The sequence below is a fragment of the Papio anubis genome, chromosome 1, assembly GCF_008728515.1.
Source record: "Papio anubis isolate 15944 chromosome 1, Panubis1.0, whole genome shotgun sequence".
In the NCBI taxonomy this organism is placed as follows: Eukaryota; Metazoa; Chordata; class Mammalia; order Primates; family Cercopithecidae; genus Papio; species Papio anubis.
In genome coordinates, this window is record NC_044976.1 from 150896961 (window position 1) to 150920620 (window position 23660).

At 39.0% G+C, this 23660-nt stretch overlaps 1 protein-coding gene across 2 annotated transcripts in view; it reads left to right on the forward strand.

Annotated features, from left to right (window-relative positions):
* The window catches only part of KCNH1 (potassium voltage-gated channel subfamily H member 1), a 446156-nt gene that overhangs the window by 182120 nt on the left and 240376 nt on the right, over positions 1-23660 (forward strand). For both annotated transcript variants that reach the window (XM_003893141.5, XM_003893140.5), the window contains exon 7: positions 15837-16266. In XM_003893141.5, coding sequence (XP_003893190.1) covers positions 15837-16266 — 430 coding nt within the window. The remainder of the gene's footprint in view (positions 1-15836; positions 16267-23660) is intronic.

Here is a 23660-nt window from a genome sequence, read left to right on the forward strand (position 1 = left end):
GGTGAGAACAACCTATGAAGATGTTGAGGTTGGGAATTTCTCTACACATGAAGATGGGTTCCAGAGGTCTCAGAGGGAAGCATTGAAAAGGAGGTCTTTAGCTGGAGGAGGATGCAGGGAAAGAGTAGTGATGAGTAATATGGGGTTGAAAGCAATCAGGAAACTTTAAAAAAAGTTTTCCTGCAGAATTTGCTATGGATGTGATTGTGTCTCCATATGGACCTGGAAGCCTGTCAGAACTATCTATCAACCTGAAAGACTAAGTGGTTCTTTTCAGCAACACATTGTCATCAGTCTGTGACTGTTATTTCCCTGTCTATGACAGAAAAGATAAAATCGAGCAGAGAATTGGTGAACCTGGTTAGATGAGAAGACAATGTAAAGCCCAGTTTAAGGGAATGCTTTATTTAGGCCAAGTGAATGGCTAAAATTTGCTAGCTTGCACACAGATGAATCTAATAATTGCTAAATTTCCATTTCAATTTGAATTGCATCAGTATAACTACAACAGAGGTTACTGAGATTTACCAACGCATTCTCTCCAGTCATAGATGTTGGCCTTCAGGGATAAAGCTCACTAAAATAGGTTCTCACTGTCTCTTCATCCATGTTGATCCAACTTGAAATTCTTGATTGTTCGTAATTGCAAGGTTGTGTTAAAGAACTCTATGGAATTATTTGAAATGTGAGGTAGGTTTTCTTTTAAAATTATTTTTAATTGGCACATAACAGTTCATTTTTATGGGGTACAGTGTGATTTTCAATACATGTATACAATGTATACTGGTCAAATCAGTGTATTTAGCATATCAATCACCTCAAGCATTTATCACTTCTTTGTGCTAGGAACTCTTTTAGCTATTTAAAAACGTATAATAAGTTATTAACTGTAGTCACCCTGTAGTGCTATAGGATACTAGAATGTATTGCTCCTCTCAAGTTGTAATTTTGTATCCAATAACTGAACTCTCCCTATTCTCTCTCCCCTTTTCAGTCTCTGGTAACCATTGTTTTTGCTCTCTACCTCTATGAGAAAACCTTTTTACCTTCCGTATATAAGTGTGAGCATGTAATATTTATCTTTTTGTGCCTGGTTCATTTCATTTAACATAATGTGTTCCAGGCTCATCCATTTGTCATCCTGCAAATGACAGGATTTTATTTTATTTTTTTATGGCTGAATAGTATTTGTGTGTGTGTGACATTTTCTTTGTCCATTTATCTGTTGATGACACTAAGGTAAATTCCATATCTTAGCTATTGTGAACAGTGCTATAGTAAACATGAGTGCAGCTATCTCTTTGACATAACTGATTCCCTTTCCTTTGGGCATAACCCAGCATTGGGATATCTGGATCATATGATGGTTCTATTTTTAGTTTTCTGAAGAGCTTCCTTACTGTTGTCTATAGTGACTGAACCCATTTATATTGCTACCAGTAGTGTACAAGAGTTCCTTTTTCATCTCATCCTCACTAGCAATTGTTACTTTTTATCTTTTTGATAGTAGCCATTCTAACTGGAATGAGATGGTATCTCATTGTGGTTTTGATTTACATTTCCCTAATGATTAATGATGTTGAGCATTTTTTCATATACTTTTTAGATCATCTGCCAATTCTTTTTTTTTTTTGGAGACAGAGTCTTGCTCTGTTACCCAGGCTGGAGTGCAATGTCACCATCTCGGCTTACTGCAACGTCCACCTCCTGGGTTCAAGCGATTCTTCTGCCTCAGCCTCCCGAGTAGCTGGGACTACAGGCGCGAGCCACCCTGCCCAGCTAATTTTTGTATTTTTGGTACCATATTGGCCAGGCTAGTCTGGAACTCCTGACCTCATGATCTGTCCACCTTGGCCTCCCAAAGTGCTGGGATTACAGGCGTGAGCCACCGCGCCCAGCCCATCTGCCAATTCTTAATCAGATTATTTTAAATGTTTTGCTTTTGAGTTCCTTGTATATTCTAGATGTTATTTAAGGATATTCATCCTTGTTGGATGAAGAGTTTACAAATCCATTCTTTAGGTTGTCTCTTCACTCTGTGGATTGTTTCCTTTGCTTTACAGAAGCTTTGTAGTTTTATATAATCCCATTTGTCTCTTCTGGCTTTGCTACCTTTACTTTTGAGGGGTTACCTATAAAATCTTTTCCCAGACTAATGTCCTGAAACATTTTCCATAAGTTTTCTTACAGTAGTTTCATAATTTCTAGTCTTACATGTAAGTGTTTAATCCATTTCGAGTTGGTTTTTGCATGTGGTGAGAGATAGGAGTCTAGTTTCATCCTTCCGTATATGGATATCCAGTTTCCCCAGCATCATTTATTGAAGAGACTGTCCTTTCCCCAATGTATGTCCTTGGGACCTTTTTTGAAAATAAGTTGGATGTAAATACATGGGTTTATTTCTGGGTTCTTTTTTCTATCCATTGGTCTATGTGTCTGTTTTAATGCCAGTACTGTGCTGTTTTGGTTACTATAGCTTTGTAGTAAATTTTGAAGTCAGTGTGATGGTTCCTGTTTATAATAGTCTCTAATGATCCTTTCTATTTCTGTGTTATCCATTGTAATGTCACCTTTTTCATTTCTGATTTTATTTATTTGGGTCTTACCTCTTTTTTTCTTAGTTGGTTTAGCTAATGGTTTGTTGATTTTGCTTACCTTTTGAAAAAAATAACTTCTCATTTTATTTTTTTTGTATGTTTTTAAGTCTCTATTTCATTTATTTTTGTTCTGATTCTTGTTGCTTCTTTCCTTCTACTAATTTTGTTTGGTTTGTTCTTGCTTTTCTACTTCCTTGAGTTCACTGTGAGGCTGCTTATTCAATGTCTTTCTGCTTTTTTGATGTAGCTGTTTATTGCTATAACCTTCCTGCTTAGTATTACCTTTGCTGTATCCCATTGTTTTTGGTATGTTGTGTTTCTGTTTTCACTTGTTTTAAGAAAATTTTAAATTTCCTTCTTAATTTCTTTAGAGATCCATTGGTCATTTAGGAGCATGTTGTTTAATTTCTATGTATTTGTATAGTTTTCAAAGTTGCTGTATTTATTGATTTCTAGTTTTATTCAGTTGTGGTATGAAAAGATACTTGATATGATTTAATTTTTAAAAACTTCTCATGACTTATTCTGTGGCCTAACATATGATCTATCCTGGAGAACGTTCCTTTTGCTAATAAGAGAAATATGTATTCTGCAACTGTTCGATGAAATGTGGGTAAATGTCTATGAGGTCTGTTTGGTCTGTAGTACAGTTTAAATCTGATGTTTGTTTGTTGATTTTCTGTCTAAATGATCTATCTAATGCTGAGAGTGGGATGTTGAAGTCACCAACTTGTATTTTATTGGGGTCTATCTTTTCTTTTAGATCTAGTAATATGTGCTTTATATATATGAGAGCTCCAGTGTTGGGTGCCTATATATTTACAGTTATTATATTGTCTTGCTAAATTAATTCTTTGATCATTAGATAAGGAACTTCTTTGTCTCTTTTTACAGTTTTTGGCTTAGAGTTTATTTTTTCTTACATAAGTGTGCTACTCCTGCTTGGTTTTGGTTTCTGTTTGCATGGAGTATTTTTTTTTCCATCCTTTCTTTTTCAGTCTCTGTGTATTTTTACAGGTGAAGTGGGTTTCTTTTAGGTAGCCTGTAGTTGAGTCTTGGTTTTTTATTCATTCATGCAGTGTATATCTTTTAATTGGGTAACATAATACCTTCACATTCAAGGTTATTATTGATAGGTTAGTACTTCTGTTATTTTTGTTGTTTTGGTGATTTAGATATTCCTCATTTTCTCTGTTACTGTTTATCTTTGTGGTTTGGTGGTTTTCTGTAGTGACAAGGTTTAATTTCTTTTTCATTCTCATTTGCATATCTCCTCAGCCAGTAAGTTTTATACTTTCATATGTTTTTATCATAGTAGTTATCATCCTTTCTTTTCTAGATGTTGGACTCTCTTAAGCATTTCTCATAAGAAATGGTGATTCCCTGATATGTGACTTGAAGCTTTTTCTCTTGCTGTTTTTAGAATTCTATCTTTGACTTCTAACAGTTTGACTATAATGTGCCTCACAGATAACCCTTATTGGGTGGAAACTATTTGGGGACCGTCAAACTTCCTGGATGTGGGTGGATGTCCATATCTCTCCCAAGATATGGGAAGTTTCCAACTATTATTTCATTAAGTAGGTTTTCTTAAGTGTCTTTTCACCTTCTTGAATTTACATAATGTAAAAATTTATTAACTTAATGGTGTCCCATAGACTTTCTTCATTACTTTTTATTTGTTTGTCCTCTGGATTACTTCAAGAGGCTCGTCTCAAGTTCAGAAATTGTTTCTTCTGCTTGAACTAGGTCTGTTGTTGACACTCTGGATTGTGTTTTTTATTTCGTTCACTGAGTTCACCTCCAAGATTTCTGTTTTGTTCTCTTTTATGGTATCTATCTCTTTGTTGAATTTCTCATTTAGATCATGAGTTGTTTTTCTTAGTTTTGCTGAATTATCTATCTGTATTCTTTTATGTCTCACTGAGTTTATTTTGTTTTAATTTTTTAAAATTTTATTAGGTTTCTGGGGAACAGTTTGTGTTTGGTTACATGAACAAGTTCTTTAGTGGTGATTTCTGAGATTTTGGTGCACCCATCACCAGAGCAGTGTACACTGTATCCAGTGTCTAGTCTTTTAGCCCTTACTACTCCCACCCTTTCCCCTGAGTCTCCAAAGTCCAATGTATCATTCTTATGCCTTTGCATCCTCATAGCTTAGCTCCCACATATGAGCGAGAACATACAATGTTTGTTTTTCCATTCTTGAGTTACTTCATTTAGAATGATAGTCTCTAATTCCATCCAGGTTGCTGTGAATGCCATTATTTTATTCTTTTTTATAGCTGAGTAGTATTCCATGGTATGTATATTCAGCACACTTTATCCACTTGTTGATTGACATGCATTTGGGCTGGTTCCATATTTTTGCGATTGCAAACTGTGCTGCAATAAACGTGTGTGCAAGTATCTTTTTCGTATAATGACTTCTTTTCCTCTGGGTAGATACCTAGTAGTGGGATTGTTAGATCAAATGGTAGATCTACTTTCAGTTCTTTAAGGAATCTCCACACTGTTTTCCATAGTGGTTGTACTAGCTTACAGTCTCACCAACAATGTGAAAGTGTTCCCTTTTCACTGTATCCTTGCCAATGTCTGTTATTTTTGATTTTTTTATTATGGCCATTCTGTAGGAGTGAAGTACGCATTGTGGTTTCCCTGTAATTAGTAATGTTTAGCATTTTTCCATATGCTTGCTGGCCATTTGTATATCTTCTTTTGAGAATTGTCTATTTATGTCCTTAGCCCACTTTTTGATGAGATTGTTTTTTTCTTGCTGATTTGAGTTCTTTGTAGATTCTGGATATTAGTCCTTTGTCAGATGTATAGATTGTGAAGATTTTCTCCCACTCTGTGGATTGTCTGTTAACTCTGCTCCTTATTTATTTTGCTGTGCAGAAGCTTTTTAGTTTAATTAAGTCCTACCTATTTATCTTTGTTTTTGTTGCATTTGCTTTTGGGTTCTTGGTCATGAAGTCTTTGCCTAAGTCAATGTCTAGAAATGTTTTTCCAATGTTATCTTCTAGACTTGTTATGGTTTCGGGTCTTAGATTTAAGTCTTTGATCCATCTTGAGTTGATTTTTGTATAAGGTGAGTGATGAGGATTCAGTTTTATTCTTCTACATGTGGCTTGCCAATCATCCCAGCACCATTTGTTGAATAAGGTGTCTTTTCCCCACTTTATTTTTGGTTTGCTTTGTCAAAGATTGGTTGGCTGTAAGTATTTGGGTTTACTTCTGGGTTCCTTATTCTATTCCATTGGTCTATGTGCTTATTTTTATACCAGTACCATGCTATTTTGGTGACTATGGTCTTATAATGTAGTTTGCAGTTAGGTAATCTGATGCCTCCAGATTTTTTCTTTTTGCTTAGTCTTGCTTTGGCTATATGGGCTCTCTTTTGATTCCATAAGAATTTTAGGATTTTTTTTTCTAGTTCTGTGAAGAATGATGGTGATATTTTGATGGGAATTGCATTGAATTTGTAGATTGCTTTTGGCAGTATGGTCATTTTCATGATATTGATTCTACCCATCCATGAGCATGGGATATGTTTCCATTTGTCTGTGTCGTCTATGATTTCTTTCAGCAGTGTTTTGTAGTTTTCCTTGTAGAGGTCTTTCACCTCCTTGGTTAAGTATATTCCTATGTATTTTACTTTATTTTTTTGCGGTTATTGTGAAAGGGATTCAGTTCTTGATTTAATTCTCAGCTTGATTGCTGTTGGTGAATAAAAGAGCTACTGATTTGCGTACATTAATTTTGTATCTGGAAAATTTGCTGAATGCTTTTATCAGTTCTAGGAGCTTTTTGGATGAGTCTTTTTAGGGTTTTCTAGGTATATGATTATATCATCAGCAAACAGTGACAGTTTGAGTCCCTCTTTATTGATTTGGATGCCCTTGATTTCTCTCTTGTCTGATTGCTCTGGCTAAGTCTATCAGTACTATGTTGAATAGAAGTGGTGAAAGTGGGCATCCTTGTGTTGTTCCAGTTCTCATGGGGGAATGCTTTCTTTTCCCTGTTCTGTATGATGTTGGCTGTGGTTTGTCATACATGGCTTTTATTACCTTAAGGTGTGTTCCTTCTATGCAGATTTTGCTGAGAGTTTTAATCATAAAGAGATGCTGAATTTTGTCAAATGCTTTTTCTGCATCTATTGAGATGATCGTGTGATTTTTGTTTTTATTTCTGTTTATGTGGTGTATCACATTTATTGACTTGTGTATGTTAAACCGTCTCTGCATCCCTGGTATGAAACCCACTTGATCATGGTGGATTATCTTTTTAATATGATGTTGGATTCTGTTCATTAGTATTTTGTTGAGGATTTTTTAATCTGTGTTCATCAGGGATATTGGCCTGTAGTTTTCTTTTTTGGTCATGTCCTTCCCTGATTTTGGTAGTAGGGTTATACTGGCTTCACAGAATGATTTACGGAGGATTCCCTCTTTCTCTATCTTTTGGAATAGTGTCAGTAGATTGATATAAATTCTCAAAATATCTGATAGAATTCAGCTGTGAATCCATCTGGCCCTTGACTTTTTCTTGGCAGAAATTTTTAAATTATTTCAATCTCGCTACTTGTTATTGGTCTGTTCTGAGATTCTGTATCTTCCTGGTTAAATCTAGGAAGATTGTATTTTTCCAGGAATTTATTCATCTCCTCTAGGTTTTCTAGTTTATGTGCATAAAGGTTTTCACAGTAGCCTTGAATAATCTTTTGTATTTCTGTGGTATTAGTTGTACTATCTCCCGTTTCGTTTGTAATTGAGCTTATTTGGGTCTTTTCTTTTTTGGTTAATCTTGCTAATGGTCCATCAATTTTATCTTTTCAAAGAACCATCTTTTTGTTTCATTCTTTTTGTTTGTTTCATTTAGTTCTGCTCTATCTTTGTTGTTTCTTTTCTTCTGCTGGGTTTGGGTTTGGGTTTGGATTGTTCTTGTTTGTGCGGTTCTGTAAGGTGTGACCTTAGGTTGTCTATTTGTGCTCTTTCAGACTTTTTGATGTAGACACTTACGGCTATGAACTTTCATCTTAACACTGCTCTTGCTATATCCCAGAGGTTTTGATAGGTTGTTTCACTATTATCGTTCAGTTCAAAGAATTTTTAAATTTTCTTCTGGATTTCATTTTTGACCCAGTGATCATTCAGGAGCAGGTTATTTAATTTCCATGTATTTGCATGGTTTTGAGGGTTCCTTTTGGAGTTCATTTCCAATTTTATTCCACTGTGGTTTGAGGGAGTACTTGATATAATTTAGATTGTCTTAAATTTACTGAGACTTGTTTTGTGTCCTATCATATGGTCTGTCTTGGAGAATGTTCCATGTGCTGAATGTGTATTCTGCAGTTGTTGGTTAGAATGTTGTGTAAATATCTGTTAAGTTTATTTGTGGTAGGGTACAGTTTAAGCTTCTTTGTTGACTTTCTGTCTTGATGACCTATCTAGTATTGTCAGTGGAGTATTAAAGTCCCCCACTATTATTGTGTTGCCATCTATCTCATTTCTTAGGTCTAGTACTAATTGTTTTATAAATTTGGGAGCTTCAGTGTTAGGTGCATATATATTTAGAATTGTCATATTTTCCTGTTGGACAAGGCCTTTTATCATTATATGGTGCCCCTTTTGTCTTTTTTTAACTGCTATTGTTTTAAAGTTTGTTTTGTCTGATATAAGAATAGCCACTCCTGCTCACTTTTGTTGACCATTTGCATAGAATATCTTTTTCCACCTCTTTACCTTAAATTTATGTGAGTCCCTATGTGTTAGGTGAGTCTCCTGAAGACATCAGAAATTTGGTTGGTGAATTCTTATCCATTCTGCCATTCTGTATCTTTTAAGTGGAGCCTTTAGGTCATTTACATTCAATGTTAGTATTGAGTGAGATTTGAGATATTATTCTATTCATCATATATTTGTTGCCTGAATATCTTTTTTTTTTCCATTGTGTTATTGTTATATAGGTCCTGTGAGATTTGTGCTTTAAGGAGGTTCTATTTTGGTGTATTTCAAGGATTTGTTTCAAGATTTAGAGCTCCTTTTAGCAGTTCTTGTAGTGATGACTTGTTAATGGTGAATTCTCTCAGCATTTGTTTATCTGGAAAAGATTGCATCTTACCTTCATTTATGAAGCTTAGTTTTGCTGGATACAAAATTTTTGGCTGATAATTGTTTTGTTTAAGGAGGCTAAAAATAGGATCCCAGTTCATTCAAGTTTGTAGGGTTTCTGGTGAGAAATCCGCTGTTAAGCTGATAGGTTTTCCTTTATAGGTTACCTGATGCTTTTGCCTCACAGGTCTTAAGATTCTTTCCTTTGTCTTGGCTTTAGATAACCTGATGACTGTGTGCCTAGGCAATGACCTTTTTCCAGTGACTCCTCTTGGTGTTCTTTGAGCTTCTATTATTTGGATGTCTAGATCTCTAGCAAGGCTGGGGAAGTTTTTCTTGATTATTCCCTCAAATATGGTTTCCAAACTTCTAGATTTCTCTTCTTCCTCAGGAATACCAATTATTCTTAGGTTTGGATGTTTAACATAGTCCCAAATTTCTTGGAGGCTTTGTTCATTTCTTAAAATTCTTTTTTCTTTTTCTTTGTTGGATTGGGCTAATTTGAAAGCCTTGTCTTCAGGCTCTGAAGTTCTTTCTCCTGCTTGGTCAATTCTATCCTGAGACTTTGCAGTGCATTTTGCATTTCTCTAAGTGTTTCTTTCATTTCCAGAAGTTGTGATTGTTTTTTAATTTATGTTATCTATTTCACTGAAGGATTCTCGTTTCATATCCTGTATTATGTTTTTGATTTCTTTAAGTTGGACTTCACCTTTCTCTGGTGCCTTCTTGATTAGCTTAATAATCGACCTCCTGAATTCTTTTTTTGGCAATTCAGAAGTTTTGTCTTGGTTTGGATCCATTGCTGGTGAGCTGGTATGATCTTTTGGGGTGTCACAGAAGCTTGTTTTGTCATATTACCAGAATTGTTTTGCTGGTTCCTTCTTATTTGGATTTACTATGTCGAGGGGAAGTTCTGGGATTCAAGGGCTGCTGTTCAGATTCTTTTGTCCCATAGAGTGCTCCCTTGATACAGTGTTCTCCCACTTTCCCTAGGAATGGGGCTTCCTAAGAGCGAAACTGCAGGGATTGTTTTTGCTCTTCTGGGTCTGGTCACCCAGTGGAGCTACTGGGCTCCGAGCTCATACTGGGGAGTGTTGGCAAAGAGTCCTGTGATGTGATCCATCTTGAGGTCTTATAGCCATGGATAGCAGCGCCTGCTCCAGTGGAGGTAGCAGAGGATTGAAGTGGACTCTGAGGATCCTTAGTTGTGTGTGTGTGCGTGTGTGTGTGTGCGTGCGTGCGTGTGTGCGTGCATTTTTTGAGATGTAGTTTTGCTCTTGTTGTCCAGGCTGGAGTGCAATGGTGCGATCTCGGCTCACTGCAACCACTGCAACCTCCACCTCCCGGGTTCAAGCGATTCGCCTGCCTCAGCCTCCTGAGTAGCTGGCATTACAGGCACCTGCCACCATGCCTGGCTAATTTTTTGTGTTTTCAGTATAGATGGGGTTTCACCGTGTTTGCCAGGCTGGTCTCGAACTCCTGACCTCAGGTGATTCACCCGCCTCAGTCTCCCAAAGTGCTGGGATTACAGGTGTGAGGTTGTGTTTTTGTTGAGTGTGCTATTTTTTGTGTTGGTTGGCCACCAGCCAGGAGATGGCACTTTCAAGACTACATCAGCTGCGGTCCTTTAGGGAGGATAAAAACTTGCCCAGGGACACCTGGTTAAGTATTCAGGTTTCTCAGGTGGTGGGCAGTACCATAGGGCTCCCAAGAGATTATGACCTTTGTCTTTGGCTACCAGGGAGGGTAAAGAAAGACCACCAGCTGGGGGCAGGGATAGGCATGTCTGAATTCAGTCTCTCCTTGTGTGGGGCTTGCTGCAGTTGCTGTGGGGGTTGGGAGTGTGGTTCCCAGTCCAGTGGAGTTATATTCCCAGGGGGATGATGGCTGTCTGTGCAGAGTCATACAGGTCACCAGGGAAGTAGAGGAAAGCTGGCAGTCACAGGCTTCACCCTGTTCCCATACAGCCCTCAGTCCTAAAGGCTGGTCTCACTCTCACCATGTCCCCCCTAACAGCACCGAGTCTATTTCTGGGAAGCAGGTAACCAGGGCTAAGAACCTGCCTGAGGCCGTGAGCCTCCCCACTGAGAAAGCAAGCCGACTTACAGGTTTTTGGCATATCAAGGAACCTGTAACAGTGATCAAGTTCCGTCAGAGGGTCTGTGGATTTTTTGGCTTTGCTGGTATATTCCTGCAGTAGTTCTTGGAGCAAAAGTTCACAGTGTGAGTCTCCACACACTGCTCTGTCCATCCAAGTGGGAGCTGCAAGCTAGTCCTGCCTCCTGTCTGCCTTCTTAATCCCAGTGGATCCTCACTGAGTTTCTTTAAGAGCATTATTCTGAATTCCTTTTTAGACATTTTATAGATTTCCTTTTCTTTTGGGTCTGTTACTGGAGAATTATTGTGTTCCTTTAGAGGTGTCATGCATTCTTTCTTTTTCGTGTTTCCTGTGTTCCTACATTGATATCTGTGCATCTGGTAGAATTGTTACCTCTTCCAGTTTTATGGAGTGGCTTTTGTAGGGAAGGACTCTTCTGTAAGTATATCCTATAGCATCAGTTGGGTAGGGCACTTTGGCTTTCGTCTGGGTGAGTCCAGGAGTGTAGTCTCCAAATAGGTTTTTTTGTTTGTTTGTTTGTTGTTTTTGTTTTTGTTTTGGCTGTAATCAACGTCAATGGTATCTGTGAGTGCCTCGGTGGCCTAGACTACAGTTGTTAGTGGAGGCAGTTATGTGGCTTTTCTGGGGGTTGGAGCTGCCTGACAGGCTGGTTCTGAAACCCTGGAAGTGCACATCATGTACAGTGGCTCCACTGGTCATGGAGACAGCGTTGCTGGTGGTGATATGTCCCAGGTGTAGGCCAGTCCCTGGTTCCACAGTGTGCAGAAGCTCTGACAGCCAAGGGGTGAGGTGTGTTTTCTGATGCAAGAAGTCTCATGTTTTTAGTGTACTAAAATAAAATAAAAATATTTGGAGTATTCTTTTTTATTTATCTCATCTACTGAACTCAGGCAAGTAAAGAAAAAAATCTCAAATTAATAGCTTAAAATGCTTTTAAATAACTAGAATTCCAGCTGCTAATGCAGTAAAAGAGAACTAACGCAACAACCGTGTAGTAGAGTATCAGTGTACACATAGATAAACAACACAATGAAAAAAATGCTTGTTTTTTATTGTTTCAGGGGCTCTTTATAACAAGAAAGAATTGTATAATAATTCAAACTTCAATTTAGTTGAGAAAATATTGAAGACCCTTTCTGCAAAGGCACTGGGCTCTAGACCTTGTATGGGTATATTCATTCCCTAGGGCTGCTGTAGCATGTTACTGCATAAATTTATTCTCTTACAGTTCTGGAGGCTAGAAGTCTAAAATCAAGGTGTAGGCAGAGCCATGGGGAGAATCTATTGCATGCCTTTCTCTTAGCCTCTAGTAATGATGGCAATTTTTGGCATTCCTTAACTTGAAGATACCTCCCTCCAATCTGTATCTGCATCACTCCAGTCCTTGTATCTGCATCTGTTACATACTATTTTCCCTCTGTATCCATCTCTTCTCTTCTTATAAGGACACCAGTAATACTGGATTAAAGATCTACCCTATTTCAGTATGACCTCATCTTAGCAAACTATACCTGCAATGATCCTTTTTCCAAATGAGGTCACATTCTGAGGTTCTAGGAAGGACATAGACTTTTGTGGGGACCTTATTTAACACAACACATGCTGAATACATGGGCTTTCAAAATGAATAAAAAGTGGCTATTGCCTTCAGAGAGGTATAGTTCCTGATGTAGTTGGGGAAATAGGTACAGGAAATTAATGCAAGGCAATGTGTTCAAGTGATAACGAATATAGAATACTTATGGACACATGAAGGAGTTGGTACTTGGTTGGAGTTGGTGACAAACCTGAAGACTCACTAGTATGCAAAACAGGAATGCTGAGCATTCTGGGCTGAAGGACCAGTCTGAGCAGGCACAGTCGTACAATTGTGCCTCCACAATGTGGGATGCTTGCAACACTTTGAGTGTATGGCTAGAGAATAGCATGGCCTTTGGCTAGTAATTGCATGGACTGTGGTGGCCACAGAGGAAGGATGGAGAAAGGACGAAGTAAGAGGGAGATAAGAAAGATGATGGGACCCCCAATGGCAGTTTATCTCTATAAATGACTGCCACAGAAGTCTGCTCTTCAGAGGTAGTAGGAGTGGGAGTGGTCTAGGAGAGGCTGGATGACCATTTCTTAAAGGTGGTCTAGAGGACATTGCTGAACTCAGAGGAATTGGCCTAGGTGAATTCTATGCTCCCTCTTAGCTCTCCAATTCTGCAATTATTAGGCAGAAATATATTTTCAGTTATCATGTCTTGTATCTCTCACTATTATTATGCTTTTGATTCTTCCTCATTTTCTCCCTATTGAGCACCTTCCATATTCTAGGTGTTGGAGATACAATAGTGAACAAGAAGAAAAAGACACTGTCGGTTTAATCTCTTCTCTATAGCATTAGCACAAAGAGTACATAGTGGGTTCTACATAAATGTTGCTTTGAACTGAATACAAGTAAGGAAAAATGACAAGGCCATTTTGCCCTGGGCAGTAAGTTCTGCTTCAGAGTAGAACTGTTTGAAAGATGATTTCAGGGACCTCCTTATGAGGAGGTGGAGAGTAGGTGGCTGCTTATGTGGTGTTTGATTTCTGAGTCATCAAAAACACTCCTTTGCCTCCCAAAATATCTCCTCCATGCAGGCTGTGGGTACTTTTAATTCCACTGTTGGAAGTTGGTTTCCCAAGGTTTTCTCCTCTGTTAGAATATAAATGCCTATAAAGAGAGGATATCCATTTACCCTCATTAGTCTTTTGTGCTTTAGTATAAGGGATTTTCTCAGCCCTTTTTACATAGTGGGTTTTTGAGAAAAACACACATAGGGGAAAAAGAGACCCAGAGGAGGAATATTGGGCATGCCAAAAGTAAGGTTTGTTAAAACCGGTTTGGATGAGACTGACCCTGGAGATGTAGTTCCTTGGCCTACAAAAATCTATTCTTATTCTTACATCTAGCCATTTGTTGGTGTATGTTGGACAAGAATGGTTGAACATTTTATGGCTACAAACTTGTCAGTTTTTTTTTAAAGGGCAATAAATCTCACCTCTTCCATCCTCACCTCAATAAAAATAATTTGTGTGGCAACCTGATATATGGTCTGTATTGACAAGGCTATGCTACGTATGGTTTACGTGTTCACATGACAGAGGGGTTCTGTATTTGTCAGGGAAGGCAAATACTAGCTGCTGTAACAAATGTTCCCCAAAGTTCCAGTGGCTTATTTCAGAGGTTTCTTTCTCATTTACATCACAATACAATTCAAATTGATTTTGGGGGAAGGGATGTTCCACATAGTCCTTCCGGGACCCAGGCTCTTTTCATGCTATGGGTCCACCTTCAATGTGTGGCCTCACAGTCATGCTAGACTCACCTGGAAGATGTGCTAGGGGAGAAGAAGCATGTAGAGAAAGCACACTTTATTAACTGCCATGGCCTGGAAGTGACATATTTCACCTCACATTCCATTGGCAAGAACTAGTCCCCAGGAACTACCCAGATGGAAGAAGCTGCAAAATATAGTTTAACTGTATCCAGGAAGAGGAAAAGCCTCTTGGTGGATCTCTGGCATAGGTTCATCAAAAAGCATTTGTACATTTTCCTTTTGTCTGTGACATAACTTGACCCTTGGAGTGTTGTCATTAAAGGGACAGTGGACAAGAGAGAATAGCAGTAACATTGAAACTGTTAGTGTTTAAAATAATGAAAAGTAATTCAATCTACTTAGTGAAGGACATCATCCTTTCTTGGATTTTTGCTATTTAAGGGAGGACAAAGTCTTGACTCAAATGTCTGTTTTGTTTGCTTGTTTATTTGCTTTGTAATGGAGGTAGAAAAAAGCTAACAGAAACTTCACTTGCATACATCTTGGAATCACGTTAGAACACCTTAGGTTTGGGGTTTTAAATGATATGGCTTCTGCAATATGTTTCAGCTATCTTTGGTAATAAGAATATGTTAGTATATGGAGAAGACTTAGAGATCCTCAGTCCACCTCCCATTGTCTAGAGAAGAGAACCGAGAGGTAGCTGAATTATCCAAATTCACAGCAAGTTAGTGGTTTATATTGGTCTCAGGCCCCATTTTCCAGGTTTGTACTCAAGTGTTTTCTTCACTACCACAATGCTGTTCCCTAGAAAACTACTATTTGGAGAATAGACCTGGCTTGGTGTGATCAGTGGATGCCAGCCAGAAGGGAAGAGGCTTGACCAGGTGAAATCGGAAGGTTCCTTCTAGCTTTTAGATTCCTTGACTGATTGTATTTAAGTAGGTGGTGTCTGATTGTATAATCCCTGGCCTGACAGAAGTGATATGGCCTTCTAAGAATTTATAATGTTTCTGAGGAAACAGAATCTCAGTTCTTTATTCTTCTCAGCTATTTCTTTATTTTTAGCTTTTCAAAAACTATATTTGTTTTTAAATTTATAAACTTATTTTTTAAAATTATAAATATTATAGAAATTAAGTAAATATAACAAAAATATATACAAAATATAAAATTACCTGTAATTTCATAACTTGCTAATGCAGCAATAACCTCTTAATATTTTGGTGTACTTCCCAACCATTTTCAGTACATATATATTTGCATATTTATGCACAATATAATTTGGATGAAATGTTATGCAATATGAAATCAATGTTATGCAACCCTTAAACTTTTTTCATATTATGCAATATCTCATTTCTGTGAGATGAAATATTACACAACCCTTAAAATTTTTTAAAGTAAGTAATGATATGGAAAGATGCCCACATATATTTGTTTATTATGTACAATATAATTCTAATTCTATTTGTTTTGTCTGCTTGCTTACTTGCTTTTTAATGGAAGTAGAAAATGCTAACGGGAATTTTCATTTCATACATCTTGGAATAAAATTCTAATTTTACTTTTTTTAAGGGTTGCATAATATTGCATCTCATGGAAATATAGTATGCTTAAAATAATGGCCCAAGTGGGGCGGAGGGGACGAGAGTAGTATCTTTGGTTCTTTGGCCCTGACGCTGTGTTCCTCTTCTCCCAGGGCATCAGCAGCCTGTTCAGCTCTCTAAAAGTTGTCCGGCTGCTCCGTCTTGGGCGAGTGGCCCGTAAGCTGGACCACTACATTGAATATGGAGCTGCTGTGCTGGTCCTGCTGGTGTGTGTGTTTGGGCTGGCTGCACACTGGATGGCCTGCATCTGGTACAGCATTGGGGACTATGAGATCTTTGACGAGGACACCAAGACAATCCGCAACAACAGCTGGCTGTACCAACTAGCGATGGACATTGGCACCCCTTACCAGTTTAATGGGTCTGGCTCAGGGAAGTGGGAAGGTGGTCCCAGCAAGAATTCTGTCTACATCTCCTCGTTGTATTTCACAATGACCAGCCTCACCAGTGTGGGCTTTGGGAACATCGCCCCATCCACAGACATTGAGAAGATCTTTGCAGTGGCCATTATGATGATTGGCTGTAAGTATGACAGTGCTGGGTGGGGTGGTAAGGTCATGCTGTTTGGCCATCTCTTCTGTTAGCTGGAAATAGGGCAATGACTATAGTGCCAGCAGGATCAGGGGACTAATAACTTAAAACAAGGGAGAGATTTTTTTAAAGACTAGGCTTATAGTTACTTTGATAATTAAAGCAGTATATGCTTACTGCAAAAAAATTTAGAAAGTACAAAAGAGTGCAAATTAGAAAGTAAAGACTATCCATAATTCTACCTCTCAGAGATAACTACTAATACTGTTGGTGTCTTCCCTTATAGACTATTTTCTTTGCATATCTGAATACATATAGATTTTTATAAACTTAAAATGAGACCTTACTGCATACACACTTTGGTAAACTATTCATAGAATAGTGAGTTATGGAAGTCTTTTCATGTCAATTTTTTTCTTTTTAATAAAAATTGTATATATTTAAGGTATGCAATGAGATGTTTTGATATAGTGAAATGATTATGACAGTGAAGCAAATTAACATATCCATTCCTTTACATCATTACCTTTTTTTTGGTGAAAGCACTTGAAATCTGCTCTCCCAGCAAATTTCCTGTAGGCATTACAGTATTATTAACTATATCCATCTTGCTACATGTCAATTTGAACATAGCTCTAGATCAGCATAGTCTAATATAGTATGAGAAAAAGAATGTATGAAAAATGAATGCAAAACATCTCATTAATTATGTTTTATATTGATTGTATATTGAAATGGTAATATTTCTGGGATGTATCGGTTAAGCAAAATATTCTCTTAGAATTAATTTGTTTCATTTTCCTTTTAAAAGTAGCTCCTAGGAAAAATTTAAATTTAATCATCTGGACAGTGCCGGTCTAGATCAACATTTTTGATGTCTTGCTTGATGGGAAATTTTCCAACTCAAAAAAAAATCCACAGACACAGAGGGAAGAAAGGCTCTTGTTCAGTTGAGAAGTAATAGGTTATTGGAGTAACTTTATTGGATTGAGAAACAACCTTAGTTCTTGAGAAAGATACTTAGATCTTACTGACTTACTGACCGTTGTATAGCTGTTCTATTGCTGAATGTAGAAGCAACTTGTGGCTGCAGAAAACAATGAATTCCCCTCATTAAAGGGAGTCTTATGTAGGAAGGGACCTAACTGGGATGGAGAAAGCAAACAAGTTTGAGTGGATTGGACTCATTGTGAAACTGCCAAGTGCACCCTGTGGGCACTTCAATGACAAATTGAGATGTGAGAAGACAGTCCTCTGGTGCAACTTCAGTTTAGACAGGTCTGAGCACACGTAAAAACTCTTGGGTTCTTGTTTCAGTAGGCAGAAACTGTTTCTCTTGATGTACTCCTTTAGGATGGAGTTGACAAATTGTTATACTGCCCAGGGAAACCTGAGGCTTCAGCCCGCCTTGCTTTGTCCAGCTGACCAGAGATTCAGCATGCCGCTTTGTGAGTGGGTTTTATTACCTCAAATTGTCACATTTGCTGCTTGGTACCCTTTTTTTGCAACAGCCTCATCATGTCTGATGGAGTCCTTTCATAAAAGCCCTCTCTGCAGGCAGAGTTTTCCTGAGAGTATTTAAGGAATGTGTCTGAGGGGGTAATTGATTTGTGCGAAGTATGTGCCTATGGAGCTTTGGGTTTGTTCCTTACTTTAAAATGGGTTTTAATAGAGATGATTGCCTGGCCATGGGAAGCAGTGTTAAGGATCTGTGGGTGGCTAATTGCTTCATCTTAATTAGAATTTGAGGTGCTTTCTCATGTCACAGAAAAGGATTTAAGATCTTTTCTCTTCTGGAACTGTTTCAGCCTTAACTGCATGTATTTCCTAGGCAGTGCTTACTTACAGCATTTTTGTAAGCCTTGGGGCTCACAAAATAAACAACCAGATGCACCGTGCTTAGGACATGATTTGATTTCCTTCTCTTAGAGGGAGGGAGAGATGAGCCACTTTGTCAATCGAAATACCTTGTTATATCCATTACGGAAAATTTGCTAAGAGTGGTCATTTAGGAAATGGGTCCCATTTTATGGACTCGCAAAAGGCTTTCAAATATGAGATTTCCCTGCAACTTCTTACCTGGAAGAAAATAGTTCTGGTGGCATGGTGGCATATAGTAAGGATAAGTAGTTGGGTTTTGTTTGTTTGTTTGTTTGTTTTTCCCAAAATGATTCATCTATGGAAAGCACAATTTCTTGGGTATAGTCTCCAGGGAAAACTTCAATTATTACCGCCTCTTTTCTCTTCCCACCTTCTGAGAGTCAGGTGATCTCTCTCTCTTTCTTTTTTTCTCTCTGTCGCTTTCTCTCTCTGTCTCTCTTCTCTTTCTCTTCTCTCTTATCTCTCTCCCTTCTTCTTCTTCTCTCTTCTCTCTCTCTCTCTTTTTTTTGAGACAGAGTCTCACTCTGTTGCCCAGGCTGCAGTGCAATGGTATGATAGGCTCACTGCAACCTCTGCCTCTTGGGTTCAAGTGATTCTCCTGCCTTAGCCTCCCAAGTAGCTGGGCTTATAGGCCCGTGCCATAACACCTGGCTAATTTTTGTATTTTTAGTAGAGATGGGGTTTCACCATGTTGGCCAGACTGGTCTCGAACTCTTGACCTCAGGTGATCCACCTTCCTCGGCCTCCCAAAGTGCTGGAATTACAGGTGTGAGCCACCACCCCCAGCCCACTTCTTTTTTAAAAAAGGTAAAACACATGGGTAGTCACCTCTGCATTATGCAGCCAAGGATGATGTTTAGTTAAGCAAGTCTACTTAACACCATTTCCTTGAACACTTATTATTTGCCAGGCACTGTACAAAATACTCTACACACAATTTTTTCTGCTCATGACAACGGTATATGTTAGAGATTATTATCTCCATTTTATAAGGAAATGGAGGCTCACAGAAGTTAACTCACTTTCCCAAGAACCTGGGACTGGTAGACAGGAGAGACAGGATTCAGATCCAGATCTCTCTCCGGTGGTAGCGTGGTCTAATGACACAGACCCCAACAGTCTCTCCACACTTAGGCACTGAAAATTCACTTCATAGATTTTAGCAAGCCAGCAGTTTCTGCAGTGGAAACTTTTTCTTTGCTTGTTTGTTGTTGTTGTCATTTTAAGAACAAGATTATGGTACAGACTCAGGGGACTGGGTGCTTAGGAAACCAGCCATTTTTCAGCAACCTGTCACAGTTTCAGCTGTTCCACTTTCCATGTGACACACATCTGCCAAATTGTGCTAACAAGTAAGTTACTGCACTTGGTGTAATGCGTTGGTAATTATCCTTGTAAATTTATACTCCAAACAGTGTTTGTTCAGGACAACTGCTGATGTCTTACTAGATTTACAGGGTTCTCTTTTACCTTTTTTTTGCCTGTGTATACACATGTATACACTGACCTCCTTCCTGTACAGCTCATGGGATTAGACTGACATCAGATTTGGGATCTCTAGGAATGGGGAGCATTGACCACAGCCTGTACTTACATCAAACGCTCAGTGCTGTCTCCCTCCCTGACTACCAGGTCACTCTGGTAGTCAGGCCTAGCACTCCTTAAGGGGTAAAAAGAGACAAAAAGCCAGTGGGTTTTTGGAGTGCTGGGTATGTTAATGATTTTCTCCTCTTTGCACTGAATTTTATATGCCTTAGTAATAGTGTTTCTTGGCTATCTTGTTGCAGTGTATTAGCCATAATATAGATTATCCGAGCTTTCTATTACCTCCCCTGTCTGATCTGAACATCTCATTACAACTTGGCTAATTCCCCAGAGGATGACATGCAGCAGGAAAACTAAATATTTTCAAGCTAGCCTACCTTTTTTCAGTTCTGAGAAGAAATTGCTTTAAGAAGGGTGAAAACTGTTGACTACAATGAGCTTTTGTGATTAGCTGTGGATTTAGGTGATCTACAGTGTCTCCAAGTGCCTGGTTTTATGTCTAATTTCCATTCTGGGGTCTTGGCCTGGATTGGGGCAAGCCAGCTTCTGCCCTGGTTTCCCTGCCTTCCCTGTGTAGATCTATGGTAGTCCCTGGCAGGGGCTGACTATAAGGTATGGTGAGTGGACTCATTTTCTCTAATATAGTCTCTCCTATGCATTGGTAATACCAAGAGAAGCACAAGGCCATGCCAGCCCTCTGTGTGACATCTAGCAGAGAATGTCCCCCATTCAACAGGCACATACTGAGTGTCTCCCCACGTGCCAACAGATGCCAGGCTAAGTGCTAAGGATTTGGTGACTTAACACCATAGTTGGTGCTCTTAAGGAGCTGACAGTATGGGTGGTGGAGGTGGATAGGAAGGACAGAGACAGACCCTGTCAGCCCAGCAGCCAGCAACAAAGACCTAGAGATGGAGTCTTCACTGTGGCTGGTCCTTTCCCTGGCCTCTGAGGAATCCCTCAAAGGAAGAAGAATTGTCAGGGGAAGAGTCCTTTTATGTGGGAGGTCTCAGGTTAGGGACCTGACCCTGTTTGGGGGAGCTCTCCAGGGATAATTTGATGGCAAAGAGATCGTTTCCATTTTCTAAATATGGGCTTTGCACTTTTCTGATTCTCTTCTCGTAATGTCATTGCTGTCATTCTGTCATTTTAAGTCAGCCACATCTATTTCCTTTCTGTCTGCTAATGGTAGGGGGTCTAGACAATGTACTCGTACTCCAGACACTCTCCACCCCCAAGCCTAATATTTGGTCTCCTACCTCAGCACTGCACAACACCTGTCTCTTTGAATTCATTTCTCTTCCCAGTTCTCCTCCCACTTCAGGTCCTTAAAACTCTAGCTGAGTGTCAGCTAAAGGGACTCTTGTGAGCATTTCATTGGTCCAGTTCTCCTCTCTGCTTCTAGTTCTACTGGGCCAGATACCATCCGGATCAATGCTTTAGGTAACCTCTCCCTCAGGCCTGGAAACTCCCAGACAGCAACTGGGCCCACCCTAGTGTTTCCTTCTATTGCCTTCTTGCCTGGGAGGAAGAGACACTACTTACGTGCACTGCTGAACACTTGACCCCATTACCTCAACCACTTGTAGCCCAGCAGTATCCTTTGTGGCCTCACTTCAGCTTGGATTGTCACTTGCATTCAAATATGGGCTTTTCCCCTGCCTCCTTCGTGACCTTATTTAAAGATTTCTTGTTTCTTTCCATTTCACTTTTGCTGTGTATCCCTTTTCACATTCTGTACCAACATACTGATTTTTCTAAAACCATGTGGGTCAGAACTGCCAGGAGGCTGTAATGATATTCTTAGGAGACTTCCGACACATGGTGGACTCTTAGTAAATGTTTACTGACTTCTTGAATCAGAGCAATTGAGAAGACCCTGATATTTTGGAAGGCGTCTTCAGTGCTTCAGTGCTATTGGCAACACTTTTAAAAAAGTAGGATATGGGTTCTGCTGTTGGACAGAGACCCAAAGTGGCATGAACAAAATTTTCTAAAAGTTTAGGGTTGGCCTGGCTACTCTGCAGTCATCAGAGACCCAGGTTTCTCTGCTAATATTCAACACATGACTTTCATATTGGGATCCCATATGGCTTTTTTTTTTTTCCCCCAGCCATATGTTCTTATTCCAGAAAGTAGAAATAAAAGGAAGGGGAAAGCTGGTCATACTCCTTACTTTTGAGAACAAGACTAGGAAGTTGTCTATCACTTTTGTTCGCATCACATTGACTGGAACTTGGTAACCTAGCCACACTGGGAAGGGAAGCTGGGAAATATAGAAATACAGTATTTATTCTGAGTGGTCATGTGCCTGAGTAGAAATACAATAATATAGACAAGGAAAATTGATATGGGGGGATGACCAGTAGTGTCAGCCTCAACTTTCCTTCTTCTCCTCATAGTCCTATTCTGTCAATTGATACTAGGAAACATTAGTCCTCCACAACAGGAAGAGCTTGTTGGAGCTTTGTCCTTATATTTCTAGTTGAGAGACTTTGATTCAAATCTTAGATCTGCTCTGTGCTTTGGGCTGTATCCTCTATTTTTGTGAATTAGAGGTAAGAGGCTCTCCTGACAATCTCACTTGGCCGAAGTGAAAATTAAATGAGATAATAATATATAACAACGTTTTGGAAAAATTTGAAATTTAACGTTCAGATGTCATGATTTATTGTTGTTAATAACAGTGTTTGTTTCTTGCTCTTCCTAGTTAACTTTTTCTTTTTTGTAATTAGAAAAAAGAAGAAAGTAGTAATTGCTACTCCCTTCTCGGGAACATGAGAATGCTGTTTAATTTCATTTTTGGTTTATATTTATTTTGGGAATGGGGCAGTGTTCAGAATGTTACAGGAGAAATAGCCTTTCATTTCCAATTTATCGTTAGAGTTCTTTTCTAGCCAGCAATAAGCTTGATTTTTTCTCTATAACCTGTTGTTTTTTTTTCCCAAAAAAGTTCTGCCTACTACTATGCATTTCAGTTGGGTGCCCCCATTTTGGACAACCTTAGACTATTTTCTGTCTTCCACATCACTTTCTCCCCTCCTCCAGAAAACTCTGGTTACTCCCACCCTGTTCATAACCCTTTGTCATTTCATGCCCTTAGACTGATGGACCCTATTTTGGGTTTATTCACTTGGATTCACTTTACACTGCTCTGTGAACATTCTTGTGACGTCATGGCTATCTTTTTTGCCTGCTATTTGGTCCAGCTCTGGTGAGGCTCTAAGCTTCCTGAGGGTGGGACTTGTGGGTCGTCTTGTTCTTTCTCTTCTCTTTTGTTCCTAGGCTGCTGTAATGTGGGAAAGAGCCTACATTTTGAAACCGGTCAGTTCTGGCTTTCAGGCCCACCTCTGCCCATGATTAATGCTTTGACCTTCGGCAGGTTCCTTAACTGAAAATGGAGGTACCAAATGGGGATGCAAAAACAAAATGATGTGAAGTACCAAAATACCTAGCCTAGTGCTTCCATGCAGAGTGTTTAAACAATGATAACTCTCTCCTTGCCCCTCTGTTTCTTCTCTTGCAGCACAATTATAGGACCCAACAAAGAATGGTGTTTCTCAACTATTTGTTAGTCCTTTGGGTATGCTCTACTTTAAGAGAATTGAACTTGCATAAAATATCAGGTACATTACAGTGTTTAAAGTACAGGTCATTAAATATAAGTATATCTGGATGTGAGGTTCCTTAGATACAAAGCTTCTTAAAAAAGAAATTGGCCTGAATGCGGAGCAAGTTATGGGAAGCCCTTAAGTAGGAAGTCATTTTGTGTGGTTGGGAGGTCCTCCCAGGCTTCACTGTTCAGGCTTGACTGGCAGGATCTTCACTGGACAGGACATGGTAACAGGAGCAGCAGGAGTGATCCCCTTGGAGAAGGGGAGAAAAGACTACAAATAGTCATGCACTGAGTGCCCAAGACATGCCAGGTCATGCTGGGAAGTTTTCACTACCCAGTAACT